Here is a 19068-nt window from a genome sequence, read left to right as displayed (position 1 = left end):
AATGTTCAAGTGAATGATTATATAGTATACAGCATAGTGCAAAATGAGTTATGTCAGAATATAGTCGCAAGTGACCTTTATATTTTTATCCTACTTGTATTTTAGGTTGGTCTTCATATAGCACATGTTCTATCTATTAGTGTGATAGGCACTGTGATCCTTCTGCGTTTCAATGGATATGAACAAAAAGGCTAAATTAGCATAATTAGTACATTTATCCTTTTTATACCAACAATATGTGAATTCAATCCAACGCATCTAAGTTGTCACAATGTGATAAATTATAAATCAGATGTTATCCATGTAGAAAATTACATCTGATATAATAGACTGCGCTGAAGACTGTCCTGTCAGAAAAAAAGGTGACTACACATAATTTAATAAATAAATCGATGCTGCTGCAATATAATAAATACTATAACAAACCGTGTTTCCAAAGATAAAAAATCAACTTGTTAGAGTATGACCGCAAGTAACCTATATTATGATAAATGTACCCAGTATCTGATAGAAAGATCTAACGAGATCATTAGCGTGTAAGGGTATAGATCATAAAGAGCATTAGTACGGGGAAAACTCCGGGAATAGGGAACCTGATGGAGGTATGTGCCGTGTAATGTCCAGAGATACCCGATGCTGTCTTGCTGTCCCCGACGCGCGTTTCGCCGTGCTGGCTTGATCACGGAGGAAATGGTGTGATGGCACACCATTTCCTTCGTGATCAAGCCAACACGGTGAAACGGTTATCTCAAGCTTAGTAGTTCTCTCATTAGGGGTCCAATTCTATATAGTAAGACCCGTAATAGCAGAAATGAAAACTTGAGTAACACTGCGGTTATACTGTTGTTTCCATGGGCAACCTGCCTTTCCAGTAATCTCTCACTCCTCATAGATAGACCTTGGTCCAAGTGAGGAGCAGTAGAATGAGGTTTGGCAGCTTCTATGCCCGGACTTTTCTAATTCTATAATTAAGGACATATCTAGGTTATGCATCAGGGGTTAAACCGATGTTTGAATAATTATGCTATTTAAGGTTGATTCTAATTGAATCTTATTATCTGTATATTTCGCCATCTTTTGATATATTGGAGGGTGTTTGTATTTCACTATTATTGTACGTTTATGTCAGTATATGTTAATATTATTGTACGTTTATATCTGTTTATGTTTACTAACTGTATAGGGTATTTAGAATCTAATATGTATTAGACCAAACATTACATGTGTACAACAGTTAGTTTATATTAATGATTAAATATTAAAAGTTACGTTTTATCATACATAAGATTAATGACAGTTTAGAGTGCTCACCAAACAGAGTTTTTCCTTTCTTTTCTCTTTTTCCAAATTGCTTATGTACCTTAACTCTAGTGAGCACCACCACTACCCGTTTCATATATATTGATTCTGACATAGATTAACCTGGGAATAGTGGTATAATATTTATATGTTTATCTTAACAGCCAGTGCGACGTTCTTTCCCATTTTTCCCCTTTCCCTTTGTTTGTCAAGAGCCATCCTGTCAGGGAGTCGAGTCAGGTCCGGATGGAAGCACGGGCCCTGAGACAGAAGAACCAAGTGTGGAAGAGACGCAGTGGAGCGTCAATGAGAAGATCTGGGTACCAAGCCCTCCACGGCCAATCGAGAGCTACCAAAATCACGGTGCCGCCTTCTAACTTGAACTTGCAGGAGAACCCTCAACAGAAGCGAGATCAGGAGATCAGAGGGAATATGTACACAAGATTGAAGGTCCACCGAACCTCTAAGGGGTCCACCAGAAGAGCTCCCGGGTCTCTTGTGCTAGAGCCGTACCTGGGTACCTTGTGATTGTGCAGAGATACCATCAAATCAATGTCCAGCAGACCCCAGCGATGAACCAGAAGTTGAAAGATGTCCGGATAAAGGGCCTACTTGGCTACTTGGCTACTTGGCTTAGAAAGTCCGATTCGGGGGGGGGGGGTGGCGTGTCCTGGCAGGCAAGGGAAGCAGCCACGTTTTTAAGAGGCTCCTGTTCAATGGATCCGAACGGGCCTCTAACCCCTTCCCATATCACCCTGTGGTGTCCATTTTTACGCCCAAGGCTTCCTCCAATCCTCCTTACCGTCAGGGTGTAGGCTGCAGAGCCGGGACGTACTTACTAGTGCGTCTGCGGCCTAACCACCCTGCTGAAGCCGGGGACTCAAGCTGGAGAGGAGCCAGAAGTGACCTTCCTTATCCACCGCTTCGCGGACACCCGCTGATTGCACCACCAGAGAGCGCTGTGATCGGCGGCCGGCTGGCTACCCAGGTGACGTGTAGCTGCCGGTCACTTCTCCCGGCACATAGCGCTCACTTAAAGCAGACAGCTCCTACCTGCGCGGCCTAGTTTCCCTCTATATCCGGGGCCTCAATTTCTAAACAGCCCGGCGGCACCTTGCGGCCCATGTGACACGCCGTGCGTGTCACCGTGATTATCTCCAGGGACACCAGAGCCTCCTTCATCCCTCACCCAGTTACTGAGTCTGTTCTGGGCTGCAGATAACTGAATTCTGGGGATTCCACATGCAACCATCTTTAACAGCATACCTGACAGCAATAGGTGGATACATTGAGTTTCTGGAAGCACCCAGATTGAAATCACCTCCCTGTGGCTATCTGGCTGGTATGATTTGGTGAGTCCCACAGTGCCTAGATTATTCCTCTCCCCATCCAAACACAGCAGACAAAGTCTGACTGACACTCTGTCAACCCTTCTTTGGGGGGTATAGCAATTTGCAAGTAATCCATCACTCTTGCACCCTTTGTTTCTACAAAGAAATTGAATCCATTTCTACTGAATGCATACCTTCCCCCATACTATAATTCTGCCAAGGAGGAAATATTCAACTATATAAATTCTTATGCGCATTCAGCCCTTATGTAGCTCAATTGGGAGACCACATGGCTGCTCTCTGACTTGCTACTCGATGTGACTTAATGTCAGTGTGATGCCAGGCCGCAGGGAGTCACCGTCTACAGGATCTTTACCTATGTAACATGTCTGCAACCTGATGTCACCAACTGTGACCTATGCTACTATCTACTGATTTTCTTTCTTACGCTACATTATGGTCAAAAATAAAAGACCACCTCAAAAAGGTAACACACCTCTACCGAAAGGGCCCCATTCTCAGGCAGATCTAAGACCATTTCTACACACCACTCCGACCAAAGTCATAGCAGATCCTACAACACCTCCTCATCAACCCCTACAATGTCCCTCTTCCAGGAAGACCTACCTCACATGTCCTCTGAGAAGAATACAGATCTCCAAGACATTTTGTCTTTCATGAAGACCTTACCTACAAAACAGGATCTCCAAAACACCATTCGGCAGAAACTTGCTATTGTCCGGCAAGATATATATCGCAGATCTCTGACCGAGTAACTTCTTTAGAAAACTTTCAAGAATCCGCAGATGCTTACTTGGTATCCTTGAAAGACGTAATTTCAGCCCAAACAAAAGAAATTTGCGCTATTAATTTAAGGATGACAGATCACGAGAACAAGGGGACGGAGGAACAACATTCGCATTAGAGGTCTACCAGAAGATGTCCCCCAATCTTGTCTGATAGATGCACTTACAAAGATATTTAACGAAATTCTGGGAAATGATCCGCATGAGCTTATCACCTTCGATAGAGCTCACCGAGCCTTGAAACCAAGAGGTCTCCCAGCTGATCGCCCCCGTGATGTCATATGTCGTCTACACTACTATTCACAGAAAGATGAAATTATGCGCAAAGTAAGACAGTTGGACGGAGTTGACTTCAACGGTGCAGTGATCCAAATATTCCAAGACTTGTCCTGGCACACGCTTCAACAGCGCAAATCCATTAAACCTGTTACAGGAGAGCTCCGTAAGCTCCAACTGAAATATAGATGGGGCTTCCCCTTCAATCTCCAAGTATCTCGGCTGAGAAAACACATTCTTTAACCTCGTATTCTGATCTGCCTTCATTTTGTTCTTACATTTCCTTTTTTCCCCCTGTTTCACCTTATGTTTCTTTTTGTCCTTAACTGTTTTTGTTTTGTTTTTTCTTTTGACCATTTTGAGGACTAATGTATGTTTTGTATCTTCACAAACCACATGACTTCCCCAAGTACAATTAAAATACACTCGATTAATACCCGGGGCCTCAATATACCTGAGAAAAGATCTACCTTATTGAGTTCCCTATGGGCTGATAGGGTAGATGTTAAACGAATACAGGAGACTCACTTTAAAATTTTGGCCCACAGCCCATCCCTTACCAATTATCGCTATCCACTCGCATATTACTGCAACACCCCAGACAGTAAATCCAAGGGAGTGCGATCTTAATTAAAAAAAAATCTGCAAAATTCTATAACTTCGGTTCACAAACTAGTCCCTTGCAGGATACTCCTATTAAATTGTAAAATATATAACCAACCTTACACCTTTATTGTAGTTTATGCCCCTAATCAGGACCAAGCCTCCTTTTTTCAATCCCATCTTTTAAAGCTTGAATCTCTATGTTCGGGTTGTAGTGTTGGGGGAGACCTTAATTGGACTCTTGATCCAACCCTTGATATCTCGACTAAAGCCCCCAGATATTCTCAACAGAAATACAGTAGGTTCAGGAAGATGTTCCACGACCTTCAGCTGGTCTCTCATCCATCAGGCAGTGATTATTCATTTTATTCTCACCCCCACCAAACATACACATGATTGGATTATTTGTTTCTAAGTCACAAACACCTCCCACTCCTTTTAGATGCCTCGATTGGCTCAATTACCTGGTCGGACCACGCCCACATATCAATAACTCTGTCAGCTCGGCATCAATCTCTTAGTAAGTGGACATGGCGCCTGAATTAATCTTTACTGCAGGAAATTACTTGTAGAGACGACATCAACAAAACCCTGATTGATTATTTCTCCATTAACGACACTGAAGATGTCTCTAAAATTACTCTATGGGAAGGACATAAGTGCGTCTTGCGAGGCAAGATTATCCAGCTTGGCTCTCAAATGAAAAAACAGAGAATGCAACGCATAGCGAATTTGTTTGCAGCTGATTCACTCTTTAAAGTCCTCACATAAATCCACACTGTCTGGGCCAAAGTATGCTGAGCTGACAGAAACCAGAACACAGTTGAAGAAACTGCTTTCTGATAATGCCCAGCTTTCTCTCCGTAGATGCAAGCGTAGATACTACCAATGGGGAAACAAACCGGGACGTTTGCTTGCACAAGCGCTCCGGACTTAGAGGACGAATTCATTTATTAGCTCCATGAAAGATGAAACTGGTTCTCTTCATTTTAAGACCCCCGAAAGAGCCCAGGTCCAGATGGTTACACCATAGTTTATTATAAAACATTCAAAGATATCTTGGCCCCAAGACTTCTGCAAGCTTTCAATTGTATTTCAGCGGATACTCATTTTTCCCCTCAGTCCTTAGAAGCTCACATAACAGTAATCCCTAAACAAGGTAAGGACCCCTCGGTGTGCTCCAGCTACAGGCCTATTTCCCTCTTAAATGTGGATCTAAAATTATTTGTAAAAATAATGGCAAATAGACTGAATGGCTTACTCCCCTCACTAATACATAGCGACCAGGTGAGATTTGTCCTTGTCCGAGAGGCGAAGGATAACACCACTAAAGTCCTAAACCTAATCCACTTAGCTTCCAGAGGTCAGATTCCTACTATTATGCTTTCCACTGACGCCGAGAAGGCATTTGATAGGGTTAACTGGCATTTCATGAGGTCTGTGTTGGAGCAAATCGGGCTGGGTTCTCAAGCACTGCACATTATTCTAGTCCTGTACAGTATGCCCACTGCTAGGGTCCGTATCAATGGCTCTCTTTCTGACACTTTTTCAATAAGCAATGGGATGAGACAGGGCTGCCCCCTGTCCCCACTGATTTTTGGCCTTTGTATAGAAGCGCTAGCGAGATCAATCAGGGCTAATGAACATATAACTGGCCTCTGGATGGGAGATGTGGAGTACAAGCTAGCCATGTTTGCGGATGACATTTTGGCACTGGTCTCATATCCTGAGGCCTACCTTCCTCATCTGATGCGCGAGTTGGACTCATACAGTACACTTTCCGATTTTAAAATTAACATGTTCAAATCATGCGCACTTAATATTTCAACTTCTCCCTTACATATGGTAGGGTTGAAACGCTCTTTCCCCTTTCAGTGGCAGGACTCATATATCACATATTTAGGTATCAAATTGCCTTGAGACTTATCCTTATTAGTCTCGTTAAATTACCTACCGCTCCTTAAAGTATTACGAGCAGACTTTAGCAGATGGCACTTTAAACAGCTCTCGTGGCTAGGTAGAATAGGTGTCGTCAAGATGAACACTCTCCCTAAGTTACTGTATGTTCTCCAGACATTGCCGATAAGCGTTCCTGCCTACTGGGTCAGCTCCATACAGCTCTTGATTCAACAACTTATCTGGTCCCGTAAGAGACCCAGGCTTAAACGATCAATTATGACGCGATCCACTCGCAGAGGAGGGTTCCAGCTTCCTGATTTAAAAAATTACTATTATGCAACTCACCTAAACAGGGTATTGGACTGGACCAGGAGTCGAGAGGTTAAAGTGGGTGGAATTGGAAGGTATATGCATCCAGCAATATCGCGAGATTTTTCCCTGGATCCCTGTCTTGCCGAGGCTTCCTTACTCTCACCCGACCATCACCCCGACCCTTTCAATTTGGAGGGCTTTACGCCGCATACCTGACATTTCTTCAATATTCAGGACCTCATTCAGAGTCGGTTGTAAGCGGCCGCTCGGTCTTACCCAGCGATGTTCGCAAAACAGCGCATGTGTAAATTTTGCAATGCGCGTGCGCAAACTAGCTGTTGCAATCGGAAATTTCTCTCTCCTTCAACTTGACCAGGTCGTTAGTTTGAGTGGATGAGGCATTTGTGGGTGGTAACAGGGGAAGGTGCTTGTAAACGGGGGAGTGGAGATCCGAACGCAGTCGTGCCTGACCAGGCAAACGGCGTTTTATGGGAGTGCATACGGTTTATGGGAGTGCATAATTAACTAAGTAGTGTCATGGTACATGTGACATGGGAGGTTTTTACACTGACTTGATCGTAGTGCTTAAGAGAGGGTATGGTCAACCTTAAGCTCTACGACCAGCTCCGATGGTTCCCGATGGTCTCGATTAATATGCCCGGAGATGACGTGTATTTCGAACGAGAAGGGGTCGTGTTTTTAGTCTTACGGCCGCATCCTCCCCTCGCTCGTTCAGCTAACGATCTCATCTTAACGACGCAACTTGCGAGCGCTTCATTTGCATATCCAGCCCCTTTTCCCTTACGACCGAGCGGCTGCAACGACCGACTCTGAATGAGGTCCTCAATCCCTTAACTTCTCTGATATTACGACTAAATGGGATATCCCACAAAGACTTCTGGAAGTTTTTACAAGTCAGACATTATCTCCAATCGGGCTCTAGACTCACACAGGCGTCTAGGGAGTTGACACAATTTGAGAAGACCTGTGTAGCTCCTTCAAATTCTACTCATACGATATCCACTATACAGTGTTCGCAAATACACGCTATAGCGCGCATTTTACCCGATATCAGGCACTGAGGACTCACATTTTTAAAGTAGCTGGGTCCCGGGGAGGCGCTGTGCTGTGGCCAATCCCTGACAGCTGGCTGCAGCACAGCGCGTCCCCCTGCAGAGACAGACATAACGCTGTCTGTTAGAGCAGCCAATGAGAGTCAGATAGACCTCTCATTGGCTGCTGCTGTGGAAAGTCGTGCTGGGATCAAGTGGCTGATCCCAGCCTAGGCACAGCGTCCGTGCCCGGCGCTGGGACAGTGTTTGTTCCCAGCGCCGGGTAAGCCACTGCGGCGGGTACCTGGTAAAGGGACCGCCTGGTCTCTTCCACCAGTGGCGGCGAGAGAAGCTTTGGCTCCGGGCGCGAGCTGAGCGGAGCTCGCTGCCCGGAAGCCAAGTAGCGGCGGCGGTTGTTTGGCACTGGCCGTGAGCTTTTGGCTCGCGGTCCAGCAGCCAATAGGAGGCAGACGCGACGAGCCAATCGCGGCGTCTTGAATAGACACCGCTGAGCGGGAACGTTCAGTCCGTCGGCGGAGGGGAGGACTGAAGACCTCCCGAAGAGAAGAGCGTCGCGGCAACAGTTCCGGCGGCCACGCAAGAGGTCAGAAGGCGGCGTGATCAAGAAGGAAGAGGCGGTGCCGCTGGCCAGGATGGACGGGCCAGCGGCAGAAGACTGAAGCTGAGGACCGAAGAGGACTGCGGGGGAAAAAAGCAAAAGAGCTAACGAAGCTCCCCCCCGCAGCCTCTTCCACCGTACCGGTAGGGTGCCTTGGGCCACCGGTATTTTACTCCTTCCTAGACCACCAGGATTGTCGGGCACTAGGCCCATGGCATTAATTTATGGCAATAGGCCTGTGGGTCTATAGGCAGGCACAAGGCCCGGGCAACATAGGAGGCATTAGGCCCAATTGAAGGTAAATTCCCCCGAAATAGGTGTGTGACTTGGGCATTAGGCCCAGGTCACTAGAGGGATCACCTATTTGCCCTTTAGTGGCCTGGGCCTAATGCCCAGGTCACTCACACCTATTAGGGGGGCAGATACCTTCATTGGACTGCATAGGTGGTCTGACAGGCATACGGGGGGCACCTGGGGGCAATACACAGGGGGACTGCTGCTGGGGGCAATGCACAGGGGGACTGCTGCCGGGGGCAATGCATAGGGGGACTAAAGGGCATTAATGTGCGGCATCATTTTGTAAGGGGTATTACTGCATGGCATAATGTGTAAAGGCTGGACTTTGCTGTGTGGCATAATGTGTAAAGGGCATTAATGTGCGAAATAATGTGTAAAGACCGGGCATTTATCCTTTGATAAATATGCCTATTACCTAAAGTGGCTAACTATAATACCATAAAACGGGACACGTGAATTAATTACAAAGGTTCTGTGACTGGCTGACTTCATGCCTAGATTTCACCTGGTTTTAATAAGCCACAGAACCTGTGTATTCCATGAGTGTCCCAGTTTAAAGGGATGATATGGTAAGCCTACTTATTCACTATGGGTTTTGTGAACAGACAAGTCATATTACCTGAAAGATCATGGAGGCATTAAAATATGCATTTAAGGGGCTTGTGGGGATATCTGATGCTGTTGAGGGTATCAGATCTGCATTTTAGGGGCATGTGGGGATGTGTGGTGGCATGTGGGGAGCTCTAAAGCATTAATTATGATGGGACCCAGAAATGGTCAGGTAGGACCCCATTTTTTTTAAAGTGGTGGGTCCCTGGGACCCACAAATTTTTCCGCTCACCGCGATCACTGCTATATAGAAATTATTACAACATCAGGGCTCCCAGACCCCTCCCCATTTCACCTTAGCTTAGGAAAGAGACCTTAATTTAAATCTAACAGAAAAAGATTGGGAAAACATATTCCTTAAAGCCCATAGTAGCTCTGTATGTATTCAAACTAGAGAGACCCAATATAAGATTCTAACGCGTTGGTACAGACATCCTTCGTTACTACATACAATGTACTCTTCAATATCAGCTAAATGTTGGAGATGCCTTGATTCAGTAGGATCTCTATTACACATATGGTGGTCCTGTCCTCTCATAAAGCCCTTCTGGAAAGATGTCATTGCAATCTCCAATGACATACTTGCGATATCTGTCCCTACAGATCCAGCCTTTTGGCTGTTAAATCATTCTTCCACTCCACTGTCACAACATTAAAAAAAAATCAGTTACGCCACTTAATGCTGCTCTAGCGTCGATACCCACTCTTTGAAGATCTATCCCCCCCACCCGCAAGATGTGGTTTTCCAGATTAGACTACTATATGTCAATGGAGGACCTTCTTTTATCTTCAATAGACAAACGGTTATTTTGATGTCCACCTGGTACCCTTGGTTTGATTACAAATTAACGAGCACATATACCAATTATATTTCCACATGTGTTGATGCAAACTGATTCATTATGAATAAAATGTACAGATTTTTCTTTACGAAAGTGTCTTTTTTTTTTTTTTCATAATAGTTTTTATTGAAAGTTTAATACAAAGAAATGGGGATACAGAAGGAAAAAGAAGGGAAAAGGGGTAAGCCAGACATATAGTATATCACAATATAAATCAATCGATCTTGGTCCTTGTACATATAATTGATACTTAAACTTTTTAGGACAAGAAAAATGTTTTATAAAACACTTCACAACACATATAGATAAAATACTAAATATTCAGTTAATGGAGCTACCCCGGATCTGCGTGAGGTGAACAGAGAACACCGGGAACAACCGGAACACTATGAATGGTGGAATGGCCTTGTTTTTCCCTATATTCTCCCCATTTAAACCATTTCATAATGATGGAATTGACGGAGGAGGAGTATTTCTCACCTGTTGTTTCAAAAACAAAATGCTTATGGATCTTGTTTTCTATGATTGTGATGTTGGGGAGAGAGGCTGTCTTCCACCCCTGAGCAATTGTAGCTTTTGTAGCAATCAGCACATGACCCATAATATATCTCTCGCCACGTGATAATTCCCCAGGATAGAAGTGGAATAAGGCAACTAGAGGCTCCGCCTGAATAGTTACACCAACTATTTTACTAATCATAAAAAATACTGCATTCCACAAGGGGCGAAGTAGAGGACAGGACCAAAAGACATGAAAGATGTCTCCCACCAAACCACAACCTCTCCAGCAATATTGCGAGACAGAGGGCCAGATCTTATGCAGCCTTTCAGGAGTAAAATATGCTCTCTGAAGTAATTTGTAATACATTTCTGAATGGTTGATACATTTGGATATAGTAAAACTGAAACAAAAAATAATATTCCAGTCCTCATCAGAAAGGTTCACAGCCAGATCCCTCTCCCATTTAAGCCGACACGGAAGTTTCCCTTTTTTTTTAACATTAACATTATCTGATACTGATACCAGCAAGATATACCACCTTTGTGATTAGAGGATCGTAGGCGAGTCAGCAGCAGTGATGGGAAGGCAGGTTTTTTAAGTGGAGAAGGGAGGTGACTGTGCAACCAATGTCTCAGCTGTAAATATTTATGAAAGTCCTGCCTTGTTAAACCAAATTGCGTTTGAAGGGACACAAAAGAAGCCAAATCCTCCCCCGCGAATACATCCCCCAAAGAAGAGAGGCCCACCTTCGCCCAGGAACCTAAGTGCATATCAGGGATCAAATTGGCTATTGATCGGAGAGACAGATTAGGAGAAGGCAGGGAAATCTCTTCATCTAAGGAAACACAGGTATGCCAACATACTATTGTAGTCTGGACTGCTTTACAGAATCCCGGTCTGAAGGAGATTTCAGAAGAGGGCAGCCAGAATAGATCAGGAAGGGGAAAGGGGCGCATAAGTTCCCTTTCAATAATTACCCAGGGTTTGGGAGAGTCTATTATGAACCAGTCCCTTGCCTGGCTAAGTATACATGCTGAATGGTATCTCTCCAAGTCTGGGAAGGCCACTCCGCCTGTCTCCTTAGAGAGGGAGAGGGTATTTCTCGCTATTCTGGGTTGATTCCCCTTCCAAATATATTTAGTTAGTATTTGGTAAAATTTGTTACATATGGATTTGGATAGGGGTCTAGTAATGGTCCGAAAATAAATACATTAGTTTCGGGAGCAGCACCATTTTTGCAGCCGCAATCCTTCCTAGCCAGGACACCTCATGTAGCATCCATTCTTTTGTTAAAGTTTCATAAGCTTTCAAGAGGGGCCCAAAATTACGAAAGTGTCTTTTACGGTCAAATATTCCTTTTTATTTTACCTCTCCCCATCCCCCCCCTTCTTTTTTAGTAGCTCCCTTTATTTTTCAGTTTAGAAATTTGATGTGAATATTATTTTGAATGTCTCTTTATTTGTATATTGCTACGTATAGTAATGTTAATTTTTCTCGCTGCATCGAGACTTGATATGTTTTGTAAACAAAAATTTATTTTCATCAAGTTGAATGGAAACTGTTTTACTTTGTTTTTCCAATAAAAACAAATTTAAAAAAAAAAAAAAAAAGAAGAAAATCCACTTCCCAATTCTGGACCCCCAGAATGAAGACCGCCGACAGAGCTGGAACATGACTCTCCGCCCAGCAGAGAATGCAACTCACCTCCCTTATGGTGCCGCCTTGATGGTTTATGTAAGAGACAGCCATCACGTTGTCGGACTGTGCCTGGACTGGGCGATGCCAAGGAGCAGCTGAGTCTGACAGACAGCCCTGAAGACAGTTTGAAGTTCCAGGACATTGATCGGAAGACGGCTCTCCTGAGCCGTCCAGTGATCCTGGAAGGACGTTGATCAGAAGGCGGCTCTCCTGAGCCGTCCAGTGATCCTGGAAGGACTGCTGGCAGGTCACTGCCCCTGCCACTCGCGAAGACTTGTGTCCGTGATGAGGAGGACCCATGTTATGAATCCCTGGGGAGATTCACACAGTCGTGGTAATAGAAATCCCAGGACAATGATTGAGTGCCGCACTAGAGTGCGGCCTTGGCGGTGTTACTGCCTTGTTGGCTGATGTGTACTTGGCTGGTAGCAGCCTTGAGGACTGATGTGTAGCAGAGAGTCCACATAGATGCTGGAGTGCGGCAGAGACTGCTGCGATGTTAATAATTGAAAGTTCACACAGACGCTGAAGTGCAGTAGAGACTGCTGTGATGTTATTAATAAGGAAGTATATACAGACGCTGAAATGCAGAAGAGACTGCTGTGGTGTACTAACAGAAAGTCCATATAGACACTGAAGTGTGGCAAAGGCTGCTGATGTAATCAGCGGATAGTCCACACAGACGCTGAAGTGCGGCAGAGACTGCTGAGATGTAACTAGCGGATAGTCTCATACAGACGCTGAAGTGCGACAGAGAGCGTTAAGGTACACGCTGGACATGAGGAGTTGAAACACACAGGAGCATAAACTCACTCACAGGAGAGAGTGAATGGACTCCAGCAGCGCTTTTACCGGATCACCTGGAAGACTTGTGTAAAATTACCTTGCCGGAGGACGCTTCCGGAAGGACAGACCGTAACGCTTTGACACTACTCCACGTACCCAGGCGTCCTTCTAGCATATATACATTTTCGCTAGCATGCTTGATAGAGTGGGTTCTGTGTCTCAACATTAGGATACAGAAATTGCCCTTTTGATAATTAACTCACCGTTATGAATCCATAGCCCTTTGATCGTCCTGTGTCAGGTTCTCTCAGGAGCTGAACATTCTCAATCTACAAGACAATAATGGAAGATAAAGAACTTCCAAATATGATTAAGAAACAAAACGGAATGGGCATACTAACCTTCCCAAAAGGCTCAAAGATTCCCTTCAGCATGTCCTCTGTGATGTTTAAGTGTAGAGATCCCACATACAGACGCATAGGTCAAAAATTTCCTCTCTGAAGATTATTAGCCATAGCAGCCAGGCGGTTCTTCTCAGCCTACAACAAGAAAATATATTATTCAATAAAACACCCTAACAAAAGAAGTGAAAAATAAAAAAAAGACAGACACAAAAGCTAGGGTCCAATGTGGATAGGTATAACTTTTTTGCTCCCAACACTGTAAAAACAGAAAATCTAATTTGGCGGATACCAGAAACCACTTCCTGTGCAAATGCATACTGCCAACTCTAATGTATGACTGAGGATTAATAATGGTCTGGGACTGTCTTTCATGGTTTTGCATGCCCCCTAAAGGTCCAGTTATGGGAAATGTTAATGAAACATAATAACCATACATGGACATTAAAGAGAATTGTGCGCATCCAGTTTTGAGGAGCCCTACAAAACTGCCACAAAATGGAGTCACATACCTCAAAACACATTAGTACTTTACTCAAGGATGGATACAGTAGCTATTGGGTCCAGGAATAAAAAAGTTGTATTTTTTTAAGTTTCTTTAGATTTAAAATCGGGATAGCCAGGTTGCAATGTGTTTAAATATAAGGAAAAAATGAAACGCAGTATTTCAAAAGACCAAGATAGAAGGGTTTGCTCATTATAATGATGCCACTAATAAACTTCATTAGGCTATTTTGTATCAAAGTGATTTGTGCATGTCCAAAAAGGCCTACTTACTTGTGAAGTCTGCACAATAATGGGTACACCCAACAACCTCTGTCCAGTTAGACCAATAGCCAGGGTCATTGACTGAATGTCAACAAATTCAACATATGCAATGCCCTTTGATCTGCGAGAGTGTCTGTCTGAAATTATCCTTACATCTCGCACCTAGAAAACATGCAAAAATTTAGCAACAGAACAAGAGAAAACTCAAAATTACAAATTTTAGGAAGTTTGTCTCACTTTTCCAACGGCTGAGAAAAAATCCTCTAAATCAGGTAGACAAATATGTGCAGCCAGTTGCATACAGAACACAATTCGTGCATCACGTTCCTCTGGAGTCAAAGTGCTTTCATCTTGTCTAAGAGGAGATCGGACAAAAAAAAACCATTTGGGAGTTGTTAATGTTAATTAATATACAGCAGTGTTTAATGTATTAATCACACAAGAAAATTCATAAATTGCAAGTATCCATTCAAAACCTACACCCACTGGGAAACCATTAACATGCCCTAGAGCACTTCTGGCCAGTGGCTAGCGCATTCCGCCAAAAGCTAGCACCTCTCAATGTAAAAGTGTCAAACATATAGAACTTGATAAAAATGTGCACGAGACATAGTTGCCACTCGGCACAGCTGCTCAAAGGCCCCATGCTCCACTGAGCTAGTGGAACGAACCCTAATCATTCTGGAACAGGGAAAGCAGTAATCCACCGAGCAATGGTCTACTTAGAGACAGGCCAGCCCATTTATGGAAATACTACAAGACAAAGATCTGTACAACCAACCTTTTTCAGCTGTTTGAACATAAATCTTAAAGAGTTCTAAAATCCCCCCAAAAAATGGAGAACCCTCCTCAGCCTGGGAATCACCCAAGACAACATGGAAACCGCAGTCTCATGGATCACATGGAACCTGGTAACCTTCAGATGAAAAAAAAAGGTCTAATCCTCAAAATTGTCCCACCTTCATAAATAATAAGAAATGCAACCCTCATGAAAGAGGAAGTGTTGGTGTGTGTTTTTGAAGGCGGGAGAGGAGAGACCAGTAAATGAGAAGGTACTCTAAGCACAGGTTCTCAAACTCTGTCCTCAACATTGCATGTTTTCCAGGTCTCCTAACAGCATCACAAGTGAAATAATTAGCTCCAACTGTGGATGTTTTAAAATGTGTCAGTGAGTAATGAATACACATGTGCACCTGCTAGGTGACCTGGAAAACGTGACCTGTATGGGGTCCTGAGGAACGAGTTCGAGAACTACTGCTAGACCATCAGGTCTACCAACATCACTGCTGGATTTCTGGTCCTGGAGCTATAGTTGTTGACCTTGAACTTCAAGCTGGACGCCATCATTTCAACATCCGGCTGGCCCCTATCTTTCAACCAGTTACTGAAAAAAACCTAGGATGGAGGAACCCTTGCCTTTCCCTGAATGGTGATAATCGGCCACTCAATTGTCTATGTATGGGATGAATATTGCGGTTAGGGCCTAAATATATTTTGAGCAAGATGTAACTTCTTCCTCATGGCCTGGGCACTGCTGGTGCACTACTGATGCATCAATGTGGTGTTGCCCATTGGATCCTTCACTGCCCATCTTCTCATGAGGGATTACAAGGACTTCAGCATGTTTAGCACTGCTGGAAGCACATTGATTGGGAGTGTCAAATAAATCAGGAAGCACCTGCCAAGGAATGTAGACTGGAAGACCAGTGCATCCCAACAAATATTAACTATCAATTTCTCCAAAAATATGAGAACACCTGTGCCGGCACTTGGATTAAGTAAACCCTGATTCCAGGATGGCTTATATGAGACAGCTGTTGTAGATATCTGGGGGAACAAGTTCAGGTACAAAAACCATTTTGATTGCAGCATGATTCTGGAATTGAGGAAGGAACCGCCTTGTTGGCTACCAATTGTTTAGAAAGGGGACTTGGGACCCTGGGCCGCTATTTCACAAGCAGCAAAGACAGCCATTGGTAATTTAACTCAACATTTAAGACAAGCAGACATTTATGGCACCCCTTTCTCCAGATTGGCCTTAGGAGAAACCCCTTTCCCAGACAACAAATGCTGAGCCTAAAGCTAGCTACACACTATGCAATTTATTTGGTTGATCCGACAGTCTGCAAAATGTTCTTGCACGTGAAAGGTCCAAATATCTGTGGTACACACTATACAAGTTAAATGAATAAGCTGCAGATTTTCAAGCTAATGGATCGATAATTTGCATATGTCCGCCCACAAGGGGGATGAGGTAATCAGGAAAATTTGTAGGAAATAGATCATGAATGCCCAAACACTACACGGTATTGGAACCTTTTGGCCCATATCTTCTGGCAACTCTGGCCAAATCAATAATCGAAGGAGAGCATTTATGGCCATAATTTTACTTATCGGCCCACTAACTGCATTATGTGGACCTAGCTTTAGTCACCTACTCACACTGGTGTATCCACCTCCCCAAACACTGATCAACGCAGATGAGAGAAACAACCCTCCTGGCTAAGCCAACCACATTGAGGAGGACACCTTGACACTAGCCTCCAGCCACAGCAACTGAAGAAATAAGCCAGTGCCTGGAAGGAGGGGCCTTTATTGCAGGCATTTCCTGCCAAAGGTTTTGGGAGTCGTTCAAAAAGAAGAGGAGCAGTAGGAAAGCATCTCCCACCTTAACAGGAAAGGAGCCCCCCCCCCCCCCCCAATCTCACTGCAACTTACTCTGGTTGTTAAAAGCAGAAGGGAACCACTTAACAGATCGCCACCACCTCCAGGTACCTAGAAAATATTGCTCAGCTGTATATATTGCAGGCTCCAGAGTTCCCCCCCCAGGACTGTCGGCACTTACAGAAAAGTCAGGCTCCTCCCACTCAAAATCCGGATTGTAATTACAGTTTTTAAAGTCCCCAGGCTCCCCACTCCACTCACTTAACTCCAGGGTCTAGAGAAGAAATGAGGACTAGATATAAAGGACAGCCCTGTCCTGAAAAATTATATGGAGATTTGTAACCGGTTCTAAAACTCTTCTAGCACAATAAAATCGGCACAAAGGAAGATGAACTTCCAAGAGAGGAATTTTAATTCTACAGTCTACAAAAAGACAATAGAATCTAAGGTAAAGAGGTGTGAAAGCCCTTCTCACACTAAAAAATATATTGACAACTACCATAGTGTATGAAAATCTATAAGTTAGCTAGCCTTAAGCGCGATTTTTGTCTAATAGAAAAATGAGATATGGTAAAAACTTACCTTTGTTATCTCTCTTTCTTCGAAGTCCACAGGGAGACCTTGGGGTTTAGGTGATGGCAAGGACATCCGGGCACCATGCAGTTAATTCTTTTCTCCCATGATGCACTGGGCCTCTCCCTATACCCCGCCTCCGGGCCAGAGACCCCTCAGTTCGTAACAAGCCAAGGGCTGGAGGAGGATAAAAAAGATAGAAGAAAGTCTCTATCACTCACATTCTTAAATACAAGGAGACGGAAAACCGGTGATCAGAGCGAAGCCCATCTGAAGCAAGAAGCGTCAGTGTGGGTACCCTGTAGACCCTATGGACTTCGAAGAGAGAGAGATAACAAAGAAAAGTTCTTACCATAGCTCTCATTTTCTTCAGGGTCCATAGGGCTCCACAGGGAGACCTTGGGGATGTCCCAAAGCAGTCCTTCAAGGGTGGGGACGCTCCTGCTCTCCCAGGAGAATACGGCACCCAAAGGAAGCATCCTGAGAAGTGAATGTATCAAATGCATAGAACCTTAAAAAGGTCTGTACAGAAGACAACGTGGCTGCCTTACAAAGCTGAACACCCCAGGCGCCACAGCGAGCTGCCCACGATGGACCCACAGACCGAGTAGAATGAGCAGTAACAGAAGTCGGTACAGGAAGGTCCTCTTGAGTGTAAGCCTCAGATATCGTCATACGAATCCACCTAGCCAATGTCGGTTTATTGGCTGGCTATCCCTTCTTGTGAAAACCGTAGTGGACAAACAAGGAGCCTGATTTCTGAAGGGAACAGGTACGGGCCACATAAGTCCTGAGAGCACGTACCACATTCAATGAGGCCTCACCTGCCGTGAGGTCTGGGGTTTGATAGGCCGGAACATTAATTTCCACATTAATGTGGAAAGTAGAGACTGCCTTAGGAAGGAACTCAGGGCAAGTCCAAAGAACTGCCCTGTCCTGGTGAAATCACAGAAATGGGGAACGACAGGAGAGCGTCCCTAAGTCTGACACCCTTCTGGCCAAAGCAATGGCCAGACGTAAAACACACAGTCTTAGCTGTCAACCATTTGAGATCAACTGAGGCCAGTGGTTCAAATGGAGGGCTCTGGAGAGCCCTAAGGACAACAGCCAAATCCCAAGCAGCCACAGGAGGGACAAAGGGAGGCTGAATCCGCAAGACCCCCTGCAGGAAAGTACGAAAGTCTGGTAAAGGAGCAATCCTGCATTGAAACCAAACTGATAGAGCCGAAACATGCACCTTCAGTGAGGCCAAGCGGAGACCAAGGTCCAAACCAGCTTGAAGGAAAGCCAAAATTCTAGGCATCTTAAATACCAGAGGGTCATAACCTCTGGGAGGACACCACTGAAAATAAGTATGTCACACTTGGTGATATGTACGAGCAGAGGCTGGTTTACGGGCTTCGAGCATGGTACTGACTACAGTGCTGGAAAAAGCTTTGGACCTTAACAGGGAAGTCTAAAGAGCCATGCTGTCAAAGACAGACAACCCACGTCCAGGTAAAGGCTAGGACCCAGAGGCAACAGCTCCTGATGTGGAGGCAACAGCAACGGAGTGTCGATGGAGAGACTACGAAGATCTGAGTACCAATGTCTTCTGGGCCACGCTGGAGCTACCAGCAGGACCATTCTTCCTTCTTGTTGAACTTTCGAATGACCCGAGAAAGAAGGGTGACTCGAGGAAACAGGTACGCAAACTGGAAGGTCCACTTTACTGACAGAGCGTCGACCAGG

General features: G+C 44.6%; 1 protein-coding gene across 1 annotated transcript in view; it reads right to left on the bottom strand.

The window, feature by feature from the left end:
* Positions 1 to 19068, bottom strand: part of RBM23 (RNA binding motif protein 23) — a 95324-nt gene that overhangs the window by 39806 nt on the left and 36450 nt on the right. The window contains 4 exon segments of the mRNA XM_088470236.1: positions 13195 to 13260; positions 13333 to 13470; positions 14110 to 14262; positions 14338 to 14455. Coding sequence (XP_088326362.1) covers positions 13195 to 13260; positions 13333 to 13470; positions 14110 to 14262; positions 14338 to 14455 — 475 coding nt within the window.

The sequence above is a fragment of the Taudactylus pleione genome, unplaced genomic scaffold (assembly GCF_031769625.1).
Source record: "Taudactylus pleione unplaced genomic scaffold, aTauple2 ptg000095l, whole genome shotgun sequence".
NCBI lineage: Eukaryota > Metazoa > Chordata > Amphibia > Anura > Myobatrachidae > Taudactylus > Taudactylus pleione.
This window is presented reverse-complemented; position numbering and strand designations above follow the sequence as displayed.